The 23,968-nt window shown below is 35.6% G+C and overlaps 4 protein-coding genes across 4 annotated transcripts; 3 read left to right on the top strand and 1 right to left on the bottom strand.

Annotated features, from left to right (window-relative positions):
- The first annotated feature begins 7,971 nt into the window (after nt 1-7,971).
- LOC125223396 (alkane hydroxylase MAH1-like) lies at nt 7,972-10,367 on the top strand. Its single transcript, XM_048126527.2, has 2 exons — nt 7,972-9,037; nt 9,755-10,367. Exons 1-2 carry the CDS (start codon nt 8,034-8,036, stop codon nt 10,224-10,226), a joined length of 1,476 nt encoding a protein of 491 aa, XP_047982484.1. The 5' UTR covers nt 7,972-8,033; the 3' UTR covers nt 10,227-10,367.
- Nucleotides 10,368-10,924: 557 nt separating this feature from the next.
- LOC125223397 (alkane hydroxylase MAH1-like) lies at nt 10,925-12,700 on the bottom strand. The gene is made up of 2 exons (XM_048126528.2): nt 12,142-12,700; nt 10,925-11,960 (listed from the first exon to the last, which is right to left on the bottom strand). Exons 1-2 carry the CDS (start codon nt 12,640-12,642, stop codon nt 11,013-11,015), a joined length of 1,449 nt encoding a protein of 482 aa, XP_047982485.1. The 5' UTR covers nt 12,643-12,700; the 3' UTR covers nt 10,925-11,012.
- A 4,042-nt stretch (nt 12,701-16,742) lies between these two features.
- Nucleotides 16,743-19,522, top strand: LOC125223398 (Tetratricopeptide repeat (TPR)-like superfamily protein). Its single transcript, XM_048126529.2, has 3 exons — nt 16,743-17,094; nt 17,997-18,185; nt 18,637-19,522. The coding sequence occupies exons 1-3, from the start codon at nt 16,909-16,911 to the stop codon at nt 19,075-19,077; spliced, it is 816 nt and encodes a 271-aa protein (XP_047982486.1). The 5' UTR covers nt 16,743-16,908; the 3' UTR covers nt 19,078-19,522.
- Nucleotides 19,523-20,230: 708 nt separating this feature from the next.
- LOC125217568 (interactor of constitutive active ROPs protein) lies at nt 20,231-23,048 on the top strand. The gene is made up of 8 exons (XM_048119086.2): nt 20,231-20,707; nt 20,845-20,913; nt 21,583-21,636; nt 21,778-21,838; nt 21,994-22,065; nt 22,151-22,405; nt 22,500-22,545; nt 22,634-23,048. Exons 1-8 carry the CDS (start codon nt 20,408-20,410, stop codon nt 22,803-22,805), a joined length of 1,029 nt encoding a protein of 342 aa, XP_047975043.2. The 5' UTR covers nt 20,231-20,407; the 3' UTR covers nt 22,806-23,048.
- Nucleotides 23,049-23,968: the final 920 nt, after the last annotated feature.

The raw sequence follows: 23,968 nt of genomic DNA, 5'->3' as shown, positions 1-23,968 counted from the left end.
AAAACATCCATCAATTTAATTTATTACTCCACTTTTTTCCGTGTGTGTTTGCCTTATATCTTGTCGCTGTTGCTGTGGGATCTAATTAATTAATTAGTGTTTGTTTTCTTTTTAGTTCCATAGTACCCATTAATTGTTTCGGAAACCGAACTATTAGATATGAAAACCTACTTGATGTTAGTACATTTTAGAAATGAAAATATCATATTCTTATTATGAGTGACGTGAAGAGTTTTCAAATCCAATTTTTTTTCATTTATACATTGAATTATTTACCTATATAACGATTTTTAATTGAAGCTGAATAATGTTTAAGTACTCCATTTAATATCTAAAAAATTAAAAATAGTGGTGAAGAATAGGTTATACCAAACTGCACAATTAGCGAAAATATGTACTCCCTCCGTCCCACAATAAAAGTCATGTTTTGTCATTTCGGTCTGTCTCATGATAAAAGTCTTATTTCACTTTTACCATAAATGGTAAATAGACCTCCACCAACTTGTTCCACTCACATTTTATTAGTACTCCCTCCGTCCCAAAAAAGTTGTGTCGTATTCCTTTTTAGTCCGTCCCAATAAAATTGAGTCATTTCCTTTTTTAACAAAAGATAAAACATCTAATCACTCTTTTTTTATTTCATCATTTACTTTATTCTCTCTTATATTTCCTACTTTTTTCATGAATGAAATATTTATTTAATAATTTCTTAACCACTTTGCCCAAAAGTTTTGTCTCAACTTTTATGGGACGGAGGGAGTATAAAACTTATATATATAAGTGAGACTCATATTCCACCAACTTATTCGTCTTACTTTTCTTTATATTTCTTAAAACCCGTGTCATAACTAAATATGACTCATGTTCTGGAATGGATGGAGTACTAGTATAAACTAAACCATCGGTTGAATTGTAAGTTTGTAAGTTGTAACTACAAAATGTGGTTCGTAGTCTATTGCTAAAATTTATGATTTGTAGATTATTGCAAATAACCATGTCCACTGCATTTATTCGATACATATCAAAAATATCATCAAATTCTTAAGAACACACAGACAAAAAAATGTCTCTGTTACAAAGAAGATTCGTTTAGAATATGAACACACATGTAATGAGGAAAGAAATTAAACATCCAAATAAATTTTCAAAGATCCGTACATGTAAATAATTTGTATTGAAATAATATTTCATTTTTAATTCATGTATGATTATTTATTATGCAAAACGTTGTTGTACTAACTGATTAGTGATTATTATGAAACGTAGCCCTCAATTAGTTGCGAGTTGAGGCGTATGAAATTAAAAGCATTTACTCCTCCAACTTCCTGGTCCCTCACATAAATGGATACATTATAAATAAGAATTAATGGTATGAAAATTACTTCCTACTTAGACACAATATAATACAGCTCATATTTTCATTAATTAGTTTTATAAGCATTTTATTTCGATACAAGAAATAGGGTTTCTATAACAGGCAAATAAAAGGTATGAGAATGACATCGAATATTTTTAAAATTATATCATATATTTTTAATAAGTTTTCTCTAATCATGGGCAAAAAGTATGAATGAGATCAGATATTTTATGTTTATTTCTTGAATTTTCCCTTACTTTCACTTTAGTTTTAACTGCATTTTTATATTAGCTGAAACTATGAATGATAGAGACTCTGCCAAATTGCAAGTCATTATATAATTAATTCGAAAATATTAAAGGGTGTATTTATCTGAAAATTTTAATATTAACTTGCAATGAACTTACTTACTATACACCGTTCATTATATACTACGTTGTTTTCATTTCATTATAAAAATTGAATTGAACTTAATTAGTTCATTGTAGTAATAGACCTCATTATATACAAATTATTGGAATCAATTATTTTCCATGAAAAATGTCATTTTCAGCGTTAAGATGAACATAAACGTAGTACTCCATAATATCTACATTGATGCTTGAATAAAACAACGCTCCTAAATCCAATACCTATGCGCTAATTCCTGCCACAATGCTAGCCCAGCATTTTGATACGAACGATGGCAAAATAGGGCACGTTCATCAGCGAATTTGTTATCAATTTGGTTCAATTGCTAGATTTGCATCTTTTAAAATTCGAAATTAAATCCGTTGAACTCCTCCACCAATCTCCTTCACGATTTTTGTCTGTCAAACTTTTTTTATATTAATGATTAGAAAATAAACATAGATAATCATAAATATCAAATAGATAATAACATTAATTATTTACCCAGCTCAACATGATATGTATCTATTTACGGGAGCGATGCAACACAACTACTATATAATTTCAGGATGGGAGAAAGGACTTAAATGAGACACGGTAAGAAAAGGTTGTCAACAACGCGTTCAAAATCTTGTTCATATAAATCATAACCTGCCCATTTATGGTTATCTAGACAACTTTTTGGTTTCCTTAATAAATACTCAGTCCCGACCCGAGTCATGTTCACTTGATAAAAAAATTCTATTGAATTTATTTGAAATACAACACCTTAAAATTTCAAAGTAACTGATTGGATGTGAAATACTTTATCAAGTTGTAAGCAGAGAAGGAGACATATACTACGCAATTTAGTCAAATTTTAGTTTATCTTGCAAATTTGAAATCCAGCTAAAAAAACCCAAAAATTTGGACTTGTTCCTAATTATTTAGTGACAAAAGTATACATATGAGCAACATTATTTTTGTCGAGGGATAAATCTAAACTTTATGAATTTTCCAACTAATGGGACGGAGGGAGTATATTCCAATTTTAACCCACACTACTTACCCACATTTTCTTTTTCCATCTCCTACTTCCTCAACTTCGCATTAAAATCTATATTTTCACCAATGGGATTATGTTCGGTGGACGGAGAGAGTATATTTTTAAAAAAATAATACTCCTATATATTTCTAAATTCTTTATTAATATTATAAAATAAAAAATAATTAAATAGGATTAAGCATGAAATTTTATTGTTTTAATTATAGTTATATATATTTATTAGATAATTTTAGAATTATATAAAATATTATATTATTTATTAAATTAATATGTCTATTTTTATCATAAATATTTAAAATATATATATATATATGGAAAATTTTAGAAAAATATAAATTAATATAAAATTCTATAAATATAATTTAAATTATGCTAAAATTATTAGGTGTGTAATCGTAAAAGTTATTTGGGCATATTCTATATTGATCATTTAAGTTGTTGATGGGCTTTGGCCTAGAGGATTGGTTTTGAAAAAATGTTCAATTTTCAACAATGAACTCAACGTGACCCGATTCGTGTTACAGATGTCATATCATCACTAAACTTAATAATCACCAAAAACTGCGTATTGAATTCGATTAAAATTCATAAATGAAAACTCAAAATAGATATGCAGTATACTTATGAAGCTAAATTAGAAATGTAAATCACCTAATATGTGAGTGTAGGTATCAGCCTGATTAGTGATTAAATTCAATTAAATTAGTTTTATTAAGTTCACATGATTCGTGACAGAGTAGAATTACTTTATTTAGATCCTAAAAGTGGTCACGGTAACCATGAGTGGGCAGATTATGCTACATATATTTGAGCATTTAATCAATTAATTATTGGATGATTTATATGAGCAAGTTTTCGAATCCAACCCTTGTCTCACAGACCTTTTCTTTTCTTTTTTTGGTGTACGTTTGAATCCAAAACTTGTCTCCACGTGACAATACTTTAAAAACTTTGTTCTTTCTATCTCTCATTTACTTTACCAATTATACATTCAAACTCATGGCAAACCAAATGTTAATACTTTTTAGGGACGGAATGAGTTCTAAAGAATTAAGTGAAGAGAAGGTAAAATATGAGAGTGAAAAAAAGTAGAGAACTGAAAAGGGAATAAAGTAGGTGAAAGAATAAAATAAAAGTAACCACAATAGGTGCGCCGCGGCGCCCTATTGTAAGTCGGAGAGGAGCCACGGTGGAGGTGGAATAGTCGAGTGGCGGGCTGTCGGTGTCGCGGCGGTCTACTGCGAGCCGCGCAACCGCCGCGGCGGTATTTTTGAAATTTTTATCTATAAAGTATTTATTCCCAAATAATTTTTTTCATTCCATTCCACTCTATTTATTTTTATCCAATTAATTTTGTTCTAGTCCAAATGAAATACCAACAATTGATAAAATAATGCGATTTGTTGCTATGGCGTGGCTGGACAAGTTTTTGTGGCTGAGCCATGACTGTGATGACTATGCGGACAAGTTTTTTTTTTGCTGTTGTGTGGCTATGCCACCTATATATTGAGGACACTCTAAGAGAAAGGAAGTGTATTAATTTTTGCGAAAAGGGAATGACTTACTTATGGTGGGACATCCTAAAAAGGAAAGTAACTCGCTTATGATGAGACAGATAAAGTACTACCTAAAATCGTATGCAAAAATGAAAACTTCTCACTTAGGTCTAGGCAGAAAGAGTATTAAATTGTAGGTAATGGTTATAGAAATTAATTTTTTTCAAAAAAAATACAACACAAATGAAAATAGAAAGATAAGAAGTATGCAAAAATGAACTGAGAAAAATTATAAGTAATTACAACTAATCATAACTAGAAAATCATAGTAAAAACAATGCTTTCGGACAGGGACGGAGCAAGGATTTCAATTCAATGGAGTATGTAAGAAGAAATTTTAAAAATTTGAGATGGGGGCATTTAAAAAGGAATTCAAAATTTTTTAAAAATTATTGTATAACAAAATACCACATGAAATATATTTGGGAGGGACAAAAATTGCCCCTTGTCTTCCCCTACTAGACCCGCCTCTGCTTTCAGATCAGGCATTTTGTCTTCAAAGATGAAACGACTTCGTCCTATACACATCCAATTAAGGTCACTGTTTGTTTCGTTAGCCGATAAATTTGCATAAAAAGATGTTTTATGTTCTCAGATTTAGGTTGATTGGCTAGCTTTGTTGTTTGGAGCTTCTAAGTTGCACGCCCTTTTGTAATAAACACAATTGGAGTGACCTTGACGAGCTTAGGAGCCCGGATCTCACCAAATGGTCCAAACCACATTACATCCAAGGCAAAGACCTTTTAAGTTATTGATTGAGTGATATCTTCTTAATTGTATTTTAATCGAGGCATTTTCGATTATTATCGATGGAAATGTCCTTCAATTTTGAGTGGGAAAATTGGCAATTGGGTGATCTTCTTGAAAAAATTGGCATTTGAGCCACATTTTCAAGTGATTAAAATTATGTTTTGAAAATCTGATTTGAGCTTGGTTCTTGGGGTAATTTACCATATTTTGTGCATCTTACTTGTAAGGATTGTTTCATGCGCGTTTGTATTTTGTTTTTTTATGTAATTGACTTGTGAATGGTGTGTTTTCGATGTATGTGAGTGGAGAGTAGGGAGTGACTTAGAGTCTTAGATTAGTACTCCCTATGTCCCAACGAATATTATCTATTTTTTTTTTTTTTTTGCCTCAACTCATTCCTAAAACTAAAAATATATTATGGCTATTTGATTATCTCGTTTAATTTATTCTCAATCCACTTAATAAATAAAAGAACACAGCCTAAAATCTCATGTCGTCCAACGAATGAGTCGTCTTTCTTGGGACGGATGGAGTATTAGATCATGAACTATCTGGACAAGTGTGAAATTGAACGGTCCAAACCACATTGCAAGTCGACTCTCCGAGGCACGGGTTATGACCAGGTTAATCTAATTGAAATAAGAGCTACTCAGTTACTGTCATTTTAAGTATATATAGTTAATGTCAAGTACAGATAGCTAATTACTAGTAATGAATCTGTTGGGAAGCATACTTTGCAGAGATATATAGTTGGATATTTTTAAGAAAGTAAATTGTCAAACAAATATAAATTTAAATATATAAGCTCAGGGTGATTAGTCGCAATCTTGTTAGGATGGATGATAGTGAGGTTCCAAAAGGACATGTCATTGGAAAAAAAATATTAGTAAGTGATAAGAAATGAGGCAAAGTGGTGGGCATAATTAACTTCTTGTCACTAACATTTCGTCTAGTCTTTAATTGTCTTGTCTATATATGCGTGGGTGATACGGTTATAGAATACGAGACTTGGAGGCTAAGTAAATTACTATATATTTTAGGTTTTATTTATTTTCTAGTTATTAGAATTAGTTGATGGAAAAATATTAGGAGTAATTGTTTTTCCATGTACCAAATTAGGTTTTCATTTTTTGCTTTTTTTTCCTTTAAGTTTTATTTTGCATAAGTTTTAAGATTTCCATTGGCCTATATAAAGACCTCATTAAACTTAAAAGACAATTCTTTATCTACTAGTTCAATCATACTTTATACGTTCGTTAGAGTTGTCGAAGAGAGTGTGTCTGTCACATATTATGATGAGGCAACAAAAAGAGCTATTACAACATTGAATGAGTAATCGATAATTACACTAAAATAGGCGGAAACTAGCATTCCCTTAATAAAAGCCCAAATTGGGTCGACAATAAACCCAACTGTCATACGTTGAATGCATTCACGTAACTCGTTACTGTGTCGCAGATGTATATAAATTTTATTTAATTAGTAATAGTAGCTAGTAATTATTAGGGGTGTTAGAGATTTTTATTTTGTTGATCTTGAAGCTTGACGTGGCATTAATTTTTGGATCACCCACTCCAATTGTTGTGCTATTCGGTGTGGCAGTGTGGCATAGTATATATTACTCCCTCGTCTCTATGAAAAGAAACGCATCTACTACAAAGGCTTCTACTACGAAGGGACGAAGGGAGTTAAACATGTTCCCAAAAAAGGAAGATTTCTAATGATGTATGGAGAACTAAGTTATTTCAATTATTTGTAAGAATATAATTAATTGGAGTGTATTATATCGCTAACTTACTCTAAAATTACTAACTACAGGTGATCATACAATCACAAATATCAATACAATGTCAATTAGAGATATTAATGTTAAATGACAAAAAATAGTTTATAACTAACTTTCAAAAAATATCTCAAAACTTTAAATGATTATAACTATTTCAATTTAAACTATTTTTCCACACAACATATATCAAATTAAAGATAATTTTATAAAAATTTCAACAAGATCTTACATGCATATGTTTCGATGTCAAAATTTTTAAAAAAATTATAAATTTTCATAAAATTTCGACATATAGCTTAATGTCAACATAATGTGTACAATGTCAATATTAAATTGCGTTGATCAATGCATTGTGTTGATATCTTTAATACACTATATTGACATTGTGATTCAAAACCTTAAATGTGCTGTTAATCTTATATTTTTAATATTAAAATATAAAAAACGAAAACATATAGCAAATTATAAGCCATTAGATCTCTTAATTTTTATGGTCTTAAATTAGTTGTAGTTTCATGTTCCTTTTCTTAAACCATTTTCACTTACCATCGGGAATTTAGTTTGGACAAACTCGCTAGCTCGAGTTTGGATCAATCCACTCAAATTGTTGGACTATTTACTTGCGGGCCATTCGAGATATAATTTTTATGATTTAAATTATCAACTATAACTCATAATTTTCAGATTTGGGGCTAATCCATTAAGACAATTCGACTTTAAAAATATTCTACTCACCTTTATAAGTTAGAAAATTTTGATGAGAATTATACAGGCTAACTCATTTCTAGTCTACTCTAAGAGGTTGGGTTAACTTCGAGACAACATTTTAAATTACAGTCTATTCGGTTTAGGTCATTTGAATAGTAATCTATTCACTACTGCCGAATCATTTAATTTTATAAAAATGCCATTATATTTACCCTAAAATCATTACTACCGAGTATCGTTGATGGCACATGTCATTAATTGTACCTAAACTCTGCCATAAGCCCATAACTAATTAATTCTAGTGATAAACATCGGCACAGGCAATTAATTCTTGTGATCTTCCCTATCTATACATATTATACGATTACCCCAAACCAAAAACCATTATATATAGAAGCAAGCTAAAAACCAAAAATCACATAAACACAACTCTCTCCCAAAATGTCTATATTACTCTTAATGATACCTCCTCTCATCCTTGCATGGTACTTGGCTCATAGAAGAGGCAAGAAACCACCGGAGCCGACGCTGTGGCCGGTGCTCGGCATGCTCCCGGCGATCCTCCTCAACCTCCACCGCTTGCACGACTACGTGACGGAGGTCCTCGCCGCCTGCGGCTGCACCTACCGAATCGTGGGGTCGCGCCTCTTCAACCTCGACATGCTCTTCACCTCCGACCCCGCCAACATCCACCACGTCCTCAGCCGCAACTTCGCCAATTACCCGAAAGGCCCCGAGTTTCGAAAGATCTTCGACATCCTCGGCGATGGAATCTTCAGCGCCGACTTCGAGCTATGGGAGATTCACCGGAGGACCACCATAGCCCAGCTCAAGCACGCCGATTTCAACGAGTTTCTCGAGCGGGCCGTCTGGCAGAAGGTCGAGGACGGGCTATTCCCCGTCCTCGACCATTTCTGCGGGGAAAAGGAGGGTTTGGATTTGCAGGATGTTTTCCAGCGGTTGGCTTTTGACAACATATGCAAGCTCGTGCTTGGGAGCGACCCTTGCTCTTTGCGGGTGGAGTTGCCGTTTTTTCCTTGCGAGAAGGCGTTTCATGCGGTGGCGGAGCCGCTGCTGCGGCGGCACCTGTTGCCGGAGTGGGTGTGGAAGGTGCAGAGGTGGCTCAACGTGGGCGACGAGAGGATCATTGCGGAGGCTGCGGCGGCGTTCGATGATTTCATCTACCCGCGTGTTGTTGGCGGTGGGGATGATGCGAATGTGTTGAGAGCGTTTGAGAAGATGTATAATGAGAGGAAATCGGTTGCGGGTAGTGCTAGTCTTGGAGGGTTTCTCAAGGATTCTTCTCTGAGTTTGATGTTTGCGGGGAGGGACACGACGAGCGCGTGCCTCACGTGGCTCTTCTGGCTCGTCGCGCAAGACCCTTTGTCGGAGAGGAAGATTCTAGAAGAACTGGAAGCGGAGCTCGGTCTCAATAAAAAATGGAGGTTTGATATTTTATACTCTCTCTGTCCCAATAAATATGAAACGTTTGCTTTTCGGCACAGGATTTTATGTAATGTTATTTTGTGAGTTAAAGAAGAGAGAGTAAAGTAAGAGAGAGAAAATTAGAGATGAAGTTATTTCTATTTTAAGAAACGTTTCATTTTTAATGGGACAGCCCAAAAAAGAAAACATTTCATTTTTAGTGGGACAGAGTACTAGTATTACTCTACATGCATGAACTAAGCTGAGAATTTTGATACTCCGACCAGTTTTAATAGCATACGATACAGAATTTAATAAGGTGTGGGTCATCTTAAAATGATGGAATTGCATTTTGTGTAGATGGAAAATAATAGAAAAATAATATTATTGGTGGTCCACATAAGAATTATTGTTTGGTCATAATTTTATGCATCATTAAGTGATAGAAATTTATAGAATTTCATTCTGATAGGGGTATTAGTTGGCAACAGAAGAAATAACACATTAGACTTGTATAGATAATGTGTTTCATGTACATTGAAAATATGGATTTCAATCTAAGATATATAGAGATTTCCATCGATATATGTATTCTTTTTGTCACTTGCTAAGTGATTTATATTTCCTTTTGAGATGCCCTATGATAGAGACATTTCCTTTTCTTTGTGATTCAAGTATTTCATTTCACTTTACGATTGATATTGTTTAGTCTTATCTTTATTTTCATATGTACAAAGGCCTTTCACTGCGGAGGAGTCGCACAAGCTAGTATACCTGCACGGGGCTCTATGCGAGTCGCTGAGGTTGTACCCACCGTTGCCGCTGCAGCATAAAGCTTCAGTACAACCGGATATTCTCCCGAGCGGGCATCGCCTGGCACGCAACGGGAAGCTCATCATGTCATTCTACTCGGTGGGGAGAATGGAGAGCGTGTGGGGGAAAGACTGCCTCCAATTCAAGCCGGAGAGATGGATCTGTCCGAGCGGGAAGATCAAGCACGAGCCATCATACAAGTTTCCAGCGTTCAACGCGGGGCCGAGGACGTGCGTGGGGAAGGACATGGCGTTCATACAGATGAAGATGGTGGCGGCGGCGATACTGTACGGATACAAGGTCAGATTGGTGGAGGGGCACAAGGTTTCACCTCGTGATTCTATCCTTTTACATGCTAAGGAAGGTTTGAAGGTGTTGTTGTGTAAGAGAAATTGATTGGATGATTGCAATAATCTCTCTTTCTATTTGTGCAATAATATGTAGTACTATCACACTTATAAGAGATCAACTTGATTGGATCAATGATTGTATTAATCTTCTTTTTATATGTATTTTCTTATTTTCTACTTTTTCCAATATGTATCTCACCTACTAATTATGAAAATATTACTAGCTATTTAAAGAAATATCAAAGAACTTGTTCAATCATGTCGAACTGGGTTGACCTGCCACGATTCCAACAATCCTTGCATTATTATTTTTATACTTGAGTACGTTAATTTAATACTCCCTCCGTCCCCCATTAGGAGTAGCACTTTGACTTGGCACGGGTTTTAAGAAATGTAAAGAAAAGTTGGTTGAAAAAGTTAGTGGAATATGGGATCCATTTTTTTATATTGGTTTTATAATAAAATGTGAGTGAAATGAGTTAGTGGAATGTGGGACCTACTTACCATTTAGGGTAAAAGTGAAGTGCTACTCTTAATTAGGGACGGACCAAAATAGAAATTAGTAACTCTTATTCGGGGACGGAGGGAGTAAATAATTGTACTTAAAATTAGTAGTAGAACTTTACAAATCAATAAATAAAATTAATGTGCGACCGTACTAGCATCCCACAAGCTTGAACCACCAAATAAACATTACATTGATGAAAAATTATCATAACCAAATTTTCAGTTTGTAACAACGTATTTTAAAATCCGAACATCCATTATCTTCCATTATTCCATACACATTTTATTAATTAACATATAGTAGTATTAGTATTACAATCCAATATCAATTTGAAATCTTGGTTAACCTCACCCTTAAACCATTCTTCATTTGAAGTATAATCGAATCACGAGGGGAAACCACATGCCCCTCCACAACCTTAATCCGGTAGCGATGCAAGATCGCCGCCGCCACCATCTTCATCTGCGCGAACGCCATCTCCTTCCCCAGGCACGTCCTCGGCCCAGCATTAAACGCCGGAAACTTATACGACGGCTCGTGTTTGATCTTCCCGCTCGGAGAGATCCATCTCTCCGGCTTGAATTCGAGGCAGTCTTTCCCCCACACGCTCTCCATTCTCCCCACCGAATAAAAAGATATGACCACTCTCGCATTCCTCTCGATCCGCTTCCCACACGGGAGATCATCCGCTCGCACTGGAGCCTTGTGCTCCAGCGCGACCGGTGGGTACAGCCTCATGGTCTCGCACAGAGCTCCGTGGAGGTAAACCAACCTCCGCGACTCTTCAACGCCAAACCTCCTCCTCCATTCCTCGCCGTTGATCTCCCGCCGGATCTTCTCCTCCGACGAGGGATTGCAGGCGATTAGCCAGAAAAGCCAAGTGAGAGTGGCGCCGGTGGTGTCTCTTCCGGCTAGCATCAGATTCAGGGCGGTATCCCTCAAGAATTTGCTTGAATCCGTTTGAAACTCCTTTTTGAAAGATGATAAAAGGCTAAAACCATATGATTCATCCATGGATCTTTCCACACAAGGGTAGATGAACTCATCGAAGGCTCTAGAAGCTTCCTGAAGCTTCTTTTCTCTACCAACGCCCATCCATTCCTGCAGCCGCCACACCACCTCCGGGAGGAGGTGCCGGTAGAGAAGAGCGTCAATCATGTCGTTAAACGCCTTCTCGCACGGGATGTTCGGCATCTCAACCGATAAACTACAAGAATCGTACTCCAAAACTAGCTTGCAAATCGTATCGAAGGATAATCTCTGGAAAATATCCTGTAAACAGGGGCGGATGCAAAAATGAACATCAATACGAGATAGTATATTTTTATAATATTATTTAAAAATATATTTTCAGACAACTTAGATTATCAATAGGGACTTTAATAAGTTTTTAAAAAAAATAATTTAGTAGGAGCTAAAGCCCCTTCTCTTTTCCATGTAGGTCCGCCCTTGCCTGCAAATCGACATCTACTGAATGGTCGAGAACAGGCAGAAGCCCGTTCTCAACCTTATCCCACACAGCTTTCTCCAATTTACTGGAGAAGGTTGTGTGGGTGAAGAATGAGTGAGTGATGCGGCGGTGGAGCTCCCACGCGTCGAAATCCGCGTTGAAGATTCCATCACCGAGGATTTGGAAGATCTTGTTGAACTCGGGGCCCTTGGGGTAGTTGGAGAAGTTGCGGCTGAAGACGTGGTGGATGTTGGCGGGGTCGCTGGTCATGAGCATGTCCATGTTGGAGAAGATGGGGCCTTCCCATTGGAAGGTGCCGCCGGATTCGGCCGTGAGCTCGGTTATGTAGTCTTGGATGCGGTGGGTGTTGGGGAGAAGGCCCGGGAGCATCCCGAACACCGGCCAGTTGGTCGGGAGCGACGTGGCTCTGCGGCGATAGGTTGAGCGGAGGAAAAGGAGGAGGATTATGGAGAGGGAGAGGAATGTGATTTCGATGATGGCCATTGGATTTGGGGAGAAAGTTCTGTTTGTGGATTGATTGTTGGAGTAGTAGTTTATACTGGCGGACCCTGCCAATAATTATTTTTGCGTACGGTACTATAAACGTAGATGATACGTGGGTACTATAAATGTAGATGACACGTGTCGTGTGGGGTTGAGCAATACTTCCTTTCGTCCTATAAAAATAAAGGGTCTCACTAGCACTATTTTAACTACTCTTCTTCAGGTCTCTCTTACTTTACCAATTACGCATTTATTTACGTACGGTCTCAAATGTCTTTAATTTTTTAGGACGAAGGGAGTATAATATTGTTCTGGTTGTAATTCTTTGTATAATACTTCATTGATGAAAATGATCCATTTACAATAGTCACAAGTTTTAATAAATTAACTAAGTAGGAGTATGTACCAAGTGCAGTAATCTCATTGTATAATAATTTTAACTGAATTAATTTTAACAAACGAACGACACAGTAGAGTAAAAAGGTGGTTAAATCTAATAGTTATAATGTTGGTAAATAATAAATTATATAGAGGGCTAGAATTAAATGGATTGACAGATACAAGTTACTGTCACTTAGTAATTAATCTATTGTGAGAAAACTTTGCACGTTGCAGGGATATCTAGTTGAGTATTTAAGAAAGTGAATATGGTCAACCAAATATTATAAATTAGGGGTGGGTAAACGGTTTTCGATTAATCGGAAACCGAGAACTGAACCGGAACCGGTCGGTTATCGGTTAATCGATAACCGACATTTATGGTTATCGGTTCAGTACTGGTTATACATTTTTGCTCTAAGTCGGTTATCGGTTATAATCGACCGGTTATTGGTTCGGTACCGGTTATATATTTTTGACTTATTATTGGATAGTATGTTGTCAAATTCTTATGTTCATCTAATTCTAATTCAAGTCGGTTATAGTTCATTAGCTTCTAAATAAGATTTACTAATCTTTTTATTAGTTCATACTAAAATATACATTACTCATAATTATAATTTAATTGGGAAGGTTGCACCGAATGTACCTAAATGTAGCCCTTTTGGCAATACACATGCATATGTATAAACCAATTCGGTTAGTTCGGTTATAACCGATAACCGACCGGTACTAACCGAGTCGATTAATTAAGTAATCGAATCGAAGATCGGATCGGTTCCGATTAGTTTTATGATGGAATTTTGGGGTCGGTTAACCGATCGAATACCCACTCCATAAATTAATGTACTCCTACTATTTCTTTTTAAATAAAAACAAATTAACTTGTGGAGTACTTATTGTTTTTATTTATTTACTGCTGAATGTATAACCACTGCTGCCCCATGTTAGAAGCTCGGACTAATCATTCGCAATTGTTAGGAATATGATAGTGACAATTTCAGTTTAAGAGGGACATGGCATTGGAAATAATAAATGAGGAGAAGTGGTGGGCACAATTTTGCTTCTTTTCTCCAACTTTTCGTCTAGACTTTCCTAAATTTTCAGTGATTAATAATTTCAGAATACACCTTATCCTTGAATGGAAATAAAAATTAGAAGAGTAGTGATCTGTCTCATTTCCTACCCGCGCGATTAATAGCTTTTGAATACCTAAACAATATGTTTCCTTGGCCATTATAGCATAATATTGACGGATTGTGTTAGTGTGCTAACTATCTTAATATGCTACTTATAACTAATTAATCAACACATTATATAAAAATGTCAACACACTAAAATGAGTATGTCAACACAAATTTATGTTGACATTTTACTTAATGTGCTACTTGTCCACTAATAACACATTATATTAAAAATGTCAACGCAAATTTATCTTGACATTTACAAAATGTCAACAGAACTTGTATTGACATATTCATGTCATTGTACTAACATTTTTAATATAATATGTTGATATAGTTAGCAAGTAGTGCATTAAGATGGTTAGTATTTGATCCTATTTCTAATGTTGATTATCAGTATATGGGGTCATAACATTTCATGTCTATAATGAGTTGTACACTTAATCATGTCTTTTAATATCATACAAAACCCTTGAAACCAACATTCCCCGTCATCACATTATTATTAAACCAAGCTTATTAGGATTCGAACTATCCTACAAACTAAGATCGATGAGCACGCATTCAAAGTTTGAAAAGAAAAAAGATAAACCCTAGTTAGAGTTCTAGAGGTGGCGGGTTTTTCCTAAAACAAGAATGAGAAAAACGTTTAGTTTATTTCTCAATAAAAAAAAGTACACAATTTTAATTAATATTGAAACTTTAATCACTAGAAGATAACTAAAAATTAGAGACTATATATTAAAAGATATGGCTAGCTAATCAGAGATGTGTTGCTATCTAAAGTAACTTTTATATATAAAGATAATATTGATATTATTTGCGCCGAGAGGATTCTGGTGGACTTGGTTCGCAACTAGCTGAAGAAGGATTGGGATAGTCTGAGTACCTATTAAAACCCGAGTACCTATTAAAACCCGTGATATATTCAAAGCCCACAAATTTGTCTAAAGTCGAATCCACAAATCTAGCTCAATCAACAACAAATTTATCGTAGCGTAGAAGATATCATCAAAACTGATAAAGGCAATAAAATCATATAGCTAGGGCAAGAGCAATATAGAGCAGCATAAGAGAAATAAATAAGCTTTAGATTTTGTCACAAACAATAGTACTAGTACTAAATAAAACCATATAGCTAGGGGCTAGGGCTATACAGAGCAGGACTATTGAGAAAAAAATAAATGAACAATTATTTTTGTTAGTGACAAAATATCACATAAATTTAGCGTGCGTTCACTTTGATTACAAGATATAATGAGAAAATTAATATTCTTATATATTTTAAACAGTATTCCAATTTTCTTTTACTTCCCATATGATTTTCCCATTTCTTATTTATAATTTTCGCTACAAAGAATTTACTACTAACAATGTGATGAGATCGAGGCTCAATTTATTATTATTTTGTGTTCTAATTATTTGTGTGGTCAACTCTAGTTGTTGAGATAACCTCTATCTAATCAAGTTTACCTGATTAATTTATCAATTTCAAATTTTCAATTCATAAACAGGAGACACGATTTTTGCTGCAGATATATAATCCATTAATATTTTAATTAATATACTATGTGAATCTGAAATCTGGATCATGTGCATAAATTTGAATATTTTAAACAAATCAGTTCCCAAATAGTCCTATTCCCTCCGTCCACTATTAGGAATTCCAGTCACTTTGGCACACTTATTTTGAAAAAATGATATTCTCTCGTTTCTTCATAGTTGAATCATTTTTCTATTTCGGAAAGTTTCTTCATAGTTGAGTCATTTTCATATATAGTACTCCCTCCGTTTCGCTATAGTTGAGGCGGAACTTTTGGAAGTTTTAGAAATGATGTTGAATGTGTTAAATAAATAGATAAAAAAGTTAGAGAGAATAAAGTATAAAGTGAATAAAGTGGAGAGGATAAAGTAAGAGAGAATAAAGTAAGAAAGAGAAAAAAGTTACCAAATATGGAAATGACTCAACTATGAAGAAACTTTTCGAAATGGTAAAATGGCTCAACTATGGCAAAACGGAGGGAGTAACTTTTTTCTCTTTCTTACTTTACTCTCTCTTATTTTATTCTCTCTATTTTATTCACTTTATACTTTATTCTCTCTACATTTTCCTCTCTCTTACTTTTTTATCTATTTATTTTACACACCCAAAATTCATTTCTAAAACTCCATGCCGAAAAGTTCCGCCTCGACTATAAAGAACGGAGGGAGTAATAAATAGTTAAAATGGAGAAATGTTAAAGTAAAAGAGAGAATAATGTTGAGAAGAGTTTTATCAACATTATTCTTTCTCTTAATTTGCAATTTTTCCACTTTAACTATTTATTATTATTTTTATAAAATAAGTGTGCAAAAGTGATCGGGACTCCTAATGGCGGACAGAGGGAGTACACTAATCGGGCTAGAAACGGGTCGGACCCTGAAAATAAACGAGTTCCCAAAGGCAATAATTGGGCTGGTCAGCGGGTCGGGTCGGGTCGGCCCCATTATTAGTTCCATTATTTCTCATCTATTCCTCCGCCATCTCTCTCTCCCCAATTTGTTCACAAATTCATTTCATCTTCCTCAAATTCATATCTCCGTCGGTGTTCAATTACAATTTGATTTCCTCACAAACTGCAGCTGCTGTGCTGTTTCCGATTGAAGACTCTTCGTATTGATTTTTGAATTGAGCGAGTTATTCAGTAAGTCGCGGTGGTCGGCGATGGCTTCGGGATCGCCGGCGATTAATAAGATTGAGAGGGCGCACCAGATGTACAGAGAGGGCAAGTATGCCGAAGCACTGGCGTATTACACCGACGCGCTTTCCATGGCCAAGACCACGCCGCAGAAGATTGCGCTTCACAGCAACCGCGCCGCTTGTTATCTCAAGCTCCACGACTTCAACAAGGTATCCGCGTTAGCCTTATCAGCTCAACCTTGTTATTTCTGGATTGCTTCTGACGAACTCATACAATTTCTCCATTGATAATTGACGTTTTCTCCATTTGTTGCAATTTATTTGAATCCATTGTGGTTTATTGAAAAATAATGGTATCTGGACTTTCATGACTGCTGCACAGGCAAATTACGTAAAGTAAATTGTTTGTAATTGTTGAGATCAGCTTGTGGTTAGTTTACTGCATATGCTGTATTATATGAGAAGGCTGTTATTTTACTTGACCTTCTATTTAATTGTTAAATGGAGTACTTATTAGATACTGTATTTAGGAAATAAGTTCAGTTTTTCTGCATCACTTACATTTGTCAGAGTAAGCAAGGAAACTAAAGGGGCTAAGCTTATTTTAGAGAGTTTATAAGATGTTTCAAGAGCTTATACTAGTATGCAAAGTTGAAGGTTTATAAGTTGTTCAAGTGTTCTGATGATTGAGGCTTCTATGCTAGAAAGAGAATTGTGAGCTACAGGAAGAAAATCATAGTTAGATAGAAATGGAAGATTGATGAAATTAGAAGGATATATGTTGGAATTGGAAATAATAAACCATAGTAGAGCTGTTTTTGTATAAAGATTGTTACTTGTAAGATTATGAAATAAGTTGGGATTGGAGAACTTATTTTTTTGGGAGCTTATTTATAAGCTGGTGAAGCTTATTTTACAACTTATAAGTTGTTGATGAGCTTATTTTGTAAAATACTAAGTAGTACTTTATAACACTTTCAACAACTTATAAGTTGTTTTCAGGAGCTTATAAGCTTGGCCAAGCACCCTCTTAAAGGATTTTTCAAATAACTTGTCGAGTTTTTTCCTTGAACAAATGCTAATCTTAAAGGTGATACACCATATTATCACAGGCTGCAGAAGAATGCACCTCGGTTCTGGAACTCGATTACAATCACACCGGAGCACTGATGTTGCGTGCTCAAACTCTGGTCACCTTAAAGGAGTATCATTCGGCACTTTTTGATGTCAACCGGCTGATTGATTTGAATCCGTCATCAGAAGTATACAGAAACCTTCACACCCGTTTGAAGACACAACTGGTATTTACTATGTTTTCCTTGCTGTGCTTTAGATGATGTTTCTGATATTGATACCCCTTTTAGCTTTCTCTGTTCTGTTATTATTTCAATTTTCATAAGAATGTCTTTTCTTCTAAAACATAGTAAAATTTTAATTAGTACTACTATAAGTCTGGCCCAACATTATGGGATGGCACTCTTTTAAATTCTTATGGATTGCTTTAGCCTGGTGCATTCTTGTTATTTCTAGTACGGACATCAGAATTATTCATATGCATCTCCCTTGTTTTGTATCAAACGAAAAATACATATACCTATAATATACTAGTTATCTTTGTACATCAGATATGAATAGTTCTTTTGTGCTCTGTACTGCATTCATCATATTGATTGTGCATTTTTCTTTTTTTGAGGAACATTCTGTCTATATTGGTTCTTTGTCAATAATGATGGTGTCTTTTGTTTAAGGAAGTCACTTGCTCCAATACCTGAAGATGAAGCAGAGTTTGAAGAAGAAGATGATGATGAATATGTGGATGAAGATAAACATGAACCTTATGAAGCAGAAATGGACGATGACAAGATTGAAGATCTTGGAAGCAGTGTAAACGACGTGACTCGTGATGCGAAAGAAAGCAACGGAAGTGATTTTGAGGATGTGAGTCTAACAGAGGAAATATTACCCTGCCAGAATTTGACCAGACAACCACCATCTGATCAATCCTCATTGGGTTGGCAGACAATCCCAAAACCAAAAGGTCATTCACAGCTAGACTACTCAAGGTGGGACAGGGTACAAGATGACTCAAGTGAAGAAGATGACGATGATGATGAGGATGACGAAGACGATGATGATTCTCAACCTCAGTATCGATTTCGTGTTAAAACAGTTGGCGTGAAGGCAGTTAAATAGCTCTAAGGTGCATCAACTTGGAGCTCTGTGGTTACTCGTTTCTAGAGATTGAGTACGTTTGAATTAGTATGCTCGGCAGTGGAACAAAGCACGTGGTTCCTAAGGTCCGAGAGCAGCATTCACCATGCCAGAACATGCTTGTTGTCTGTCAAGAAGAGACTGTATATTACACAAATACACGGGCAGTTCAAATTTTTAATCCAACGCGTCCCTGCTCCTTGTACACATCTTTAGCCGTGAGTTCGCGAGTGCTCCCGTGACTATGCTGGACATATTCAGAGGATTTGGGGAGCCTTCTTGTTGTACAAAGTTGGTGCTATACTTTTTCTTTTTATTTTTATTTATGATTATACTTGTGTGAAGAAGGAATTGTACTTGTAGCATGATTGCTAGTGAAAATGTGAAATACTACTATATGAAATGGAAAATTGTGGTGATACAAGCATTGATTGTGCAGTCACAGATACTCCTACTTTTCTGGGATAATTTATACTCCCTCCGTCCCGGATAATTGGGACCCCGGATAATTTGTCCCAGTTTTTCATTTCGGTCCGTCCTACATAATTTGTCTCATTTCACTTTTACTATTTTTGGTAGTGGACCCTATATAACACTAACTCATTCCTACTCACATTTTATTACTCCATCCGTCCCGCTTAAGATAACACGTTTTCCTTTTTAGTTTGTCCCAACTAAGATGATACATTTCTTTTTTTGGTAACTTTCTCTCTTCAATTAATACACTCAACAACTTTTTCTCACTCATATTAAAATATTCATCTTTCTTTATCTCTCAATTTTAATACTTACACCCACCTTCTCTCTCTTCAATTAAACACTTTAACCAATAACTTCTAAAATCCCGTGCCAGCTAAGCAATGTGTCATCTTAGCCGAGACGGAGGGAGTATAAAACTAATATATAAAGGTAGGACACACATTCCACTAACTTTTTCAATCCACTTGTCATTACAATTCTTAAAACCCGTGTCCGGTCAAAGTGACCCGAATTATCCGGGACGGATGGAGTAATTATTTCCATGTATATTTTGTAGATAATTTTTTTTTGGAAAACACAATAAATAATTGAATATATTATAAAATAGAGGGAAAACTCAAAATTTGAAACGCAGACAAACCCACCGCATTCCACGTATTCTCTCACCAAATAAACGCATTTCATTCAAAAATATTAATTCCCAAATTTGGAACATTTCCTATTTAATTTTCCAACATCGAAATCTCCGACGCCGTCAAACAGCTCCGCCGTTTTTCCCCTTCTGCCCTAATTTTCAAATCGAAATTTGGGGGTTTTTTGGTGGTGGCGGCATATGGCGAACGGCGGAGAGGACGGTGCCGGTGGTAGGGCGGCGGGGCCGGATTTCGATCTTCCCGACGAGATATTGTCGGTGATACCAACGGACCCCTACGACCAGCTGGATCTGGCGCGTAAGATCACGTCCATGGCGATCGCGTCGCGCGTCACCAAGCTCGAGACGGAGGCCGGGAGTCTCCGCCGGAAGCTTCACGAGAAGGACCGTGTAATTCAGCAGCTGGAGGATAAGGTCGCCCAACTCGACGGGGCCTATCAGGACGCCGAGTTCCGATTGAAGGTTACGCGCGAAGATAATGTATGCTTTTGATTTTGATTCTGCTCCTTTTCCGCATTGTTTCAGAATAAAATAATTGAAAAGGAATTTTTGTTTTTTTGTTTTCTTTATTTGAATTGGGGATTTAGGGCTTTTCTTACGGTTTGTATGTGTTGCAGATGAAGCTGGTGCAGGAGAGAGATTCGTTGGTTTTGACAGCAAAGAAGCTCAGTCGTGATGTGGCGAAGGTGATAACATTTCTCTTTTGGAATAGGATTAACATAAATTTTGATAATCTTTCTCTCTGTTCATTGTCATTTGGGTTAGAACACGAGTTGTAGTTGTTATTGGTCCACAGTTACTATTCGTTTATCCCTAAATGTTAGGGGAAAACTCTTTACCAGCGTGTAAATTATGTCATTCAGCCTGTGAATTATGCTAGAAGACTAAAATGCCTTTCGTAACTCCTATACGATTCACTGAGTTGATTATAAGGAAGTATTGATTTTCTTTGGCTGGATTTGATGTCTGCATAATGCATATGCTGATCAAAATTGACTTTTTTGTATGTTGATTTTTGCAAATTATTATGTTGTCTTCATTACTCCCATTTTAGTAAAAAAAACACATTACGAGTTATGAGACTAATGCACACTTTGGTATTCATTTGAGTTATTGTGTTTTGTGAAATGATAATTGGAGCTTGTGTTGGTGAAAAGATAATTAGAACTATAAGTAGTTATTTCTGAAATTGATTATGACACTTGTCCAATTCCAAATTGTTTGATACCTGATGTAAGCTAGGTTGCTGGTTCAGTCTTCTTTGTGACTTGTGTTAAAGATCGTGTCTTCTTTTTTCCCGATGAGTTTAGTTGCTTGGTTTTCATTTACTCCTGACATTTTTGATCTTTTGACAGCTAGAGACATTTAAGAGGCAACTCCTGCAGTCATTGAATGAAGAAAATGCACCAGTATGTTAACTAACACTCTTTTGTGTATCGTTATCAAGTTTGATGCTTTCCTACTTAATACTCTAGTATCTGATCTCAAGTTTAATAGCTAATGTTATTTACTCCGATCTAAAGATTAAATTTCTACTTTTCTTACATCAGTCAGAAACTGTTGACATTGGAACTTATGACCAATCAGCCCCCAAGGCTTACATAACAAATGGTAATGTTTCATTTCTGTGAAATTTCTTATAAATCACTAGCCTTGGAATATTCTTCGAATGTTGCAATTGTGTTACAGTATAGAATACTCATATGTTTTTGTTTTTTCTGTTGTAAAATGCTATTGTTGATTTTGATAACTATTGCTCGGTACAGATGATTCAAATGGCTATGAGAATCATCATTCTTATGGTGGTGCTACTGACAACACAAGCACAAATGATGAAGGTGCTTTGAAGTTGGTTATTGAATTCGGATTGATAATCCATACATATGATTTAAGTACTGATTTCATGGTTTGCTTCTGTTGCAGTTTCTACGCAAGCTGGGAAAAAGTTGTCCGTCGCACCCTATATAACTCCCCGTCTCACTCCTAGTGGTACTCCAAACGTGATTTCCACTAGTGTATCCCCGAGAAGGTACTCAGCAGCTACTACTCCTCAGAGAACCTCTGGTGCTACTTCTCCTTCTGCAAACTACGATGGAAGAGGATCCTATTCGTCTTGGTACCCTTCCAGCCAGCAGTCGTCAGCCGCCAACTCTCCTCCTCGAGGACGTCCACTGCCAGGTCTGTAAATGCTTGAAAGATTTTATATCGGATTGAAGTGATTAAATTTCTTCCATCCGGTCCTAAACTCTTAAATTTTATTTCATTTGAGTAGGCCGTACTCCTCGAATTGATGGTAAAGAGTTCTTCCGTCAAGCAAGGTGAGTTTGAGGATTGCTATCATACTGATGATGTTTAGACTGAAAATCGTTGCATTGTGTCATGGGGTGTTTATATTGCAATGTGCAGGAGTCGGTTATCACTTGAGCAATTCAGCGCGTTTCTGGCAAATATAAAGGAATTAAACGCACAAAGGCAGTCGCGGGAGGAGGCGCTGAGAAAAGCAGAAGAGATATTCGGGACAGACAATAAGGATCTGTATCTCTCATTTCAGGGGTTGCTAAACCGCAACCTGCACTAGAAAGGCGCAGTGTGCTCGTTGGTTCATGCTCGAATTGTTTTCCATTTCCTCGTGGAGGATGTGTCGTCCGATTTTGACAGGTACTGCTGATCCAGATTAAACAAACCTTGTTTCTTCTATTTTGTGCAAGGACACATGGTAGTTGTAAATAATGGCATTTTTGTTGTGTGCTGCTATTTAATGACATTTTTCGTTCTATTGAAGAATAAAACATGCATAATGCTCCGATTGGAAATTGATTCATCTTTGTCTCTGTTTGGCTGAATTTTGGGCAATAAGTTGTGGATGTATATCATAATTAAATCTCATTAGTATACATCAATATATATATTTAAAGTTCATATATCATAAATTTGTTTTATCTAGTGAGATTAAGAAAAATTAATCGCAGGTAATATGTATGTATTTAGATTATTTTGTTTGGAATCTATTTTCAATTTTACCATGAATCTTAATCGTGCAGACATAGTATCAAGTTGGTGGTTTAAATAGGAAGACTCAATTATTTATGAGCATAAAAGAAGAGACAAGGCAGCAAGTAGCATATCTCCATGTTAGGAAATGCAAGTTTGAACTATAAACCACCCCTCACCATTGATTTATCTCCAACATCTTTTCATGTTTTCAACTTTTGCAAATGTATATAAACATAATACAGGGGTGCATTATGGTCAAAATTTTGTTAAAAATCAAAACAAATCTCAGTCATTGGATCCTAAGATTGGATGGTCGTGATAAGCTACATTATTAGCCCAAGATGTTACATTATTAGCCGAGCTATATTATTAGACTAAAATATTGCATTATTGTACTAAAATAGTAGTAGTACATTATTAGCTAAGTTACATTATTTGACTAATAATCTCCATTACTAGATGACACGTGGTATTAATCTAACGGTTACATTACAAGATCTAATGACTGAGATTTACTTTTATTTTTGACAGAATTTTACTTATTAATTTGATCACGTCCCCGTAAGAGTATATGTAAATAAAACAGTAATAACCATAATCCAATACAACTTTTTTACCCTAATATTCCCTCCGTCCCAGAAAGATTGTCCCAGTTCATTTTTTGCACTCGTTTTGCAAAAATAATAATAAATAGGTAAAATTGAAAGAGAGTAAAATAAGAGAAAGAATAATATAGATAAGATTATT

Source organism: Salvia hispanica, chromosome 1 (assembly GCF_029641045.1).
Source record: "Salvia hispanica isolate PSC_SH4W2 chromosome 1, Shi_PSC_v1, whole genome shotgun sequence".
Classification (NCBI taxonomy): domain Eukaryota; kingdom Viridiplantae; phylum Streptophyta; class Magnoliopsida; order Lamiales; family Lamiaceae; genus Salvia; species Salvia hispanica.
The sequence above is the reverse complement of the archived record's forward strand: the minus strand, read 5'-3'. Positions and strand labels throughout refer to the sequence as shown.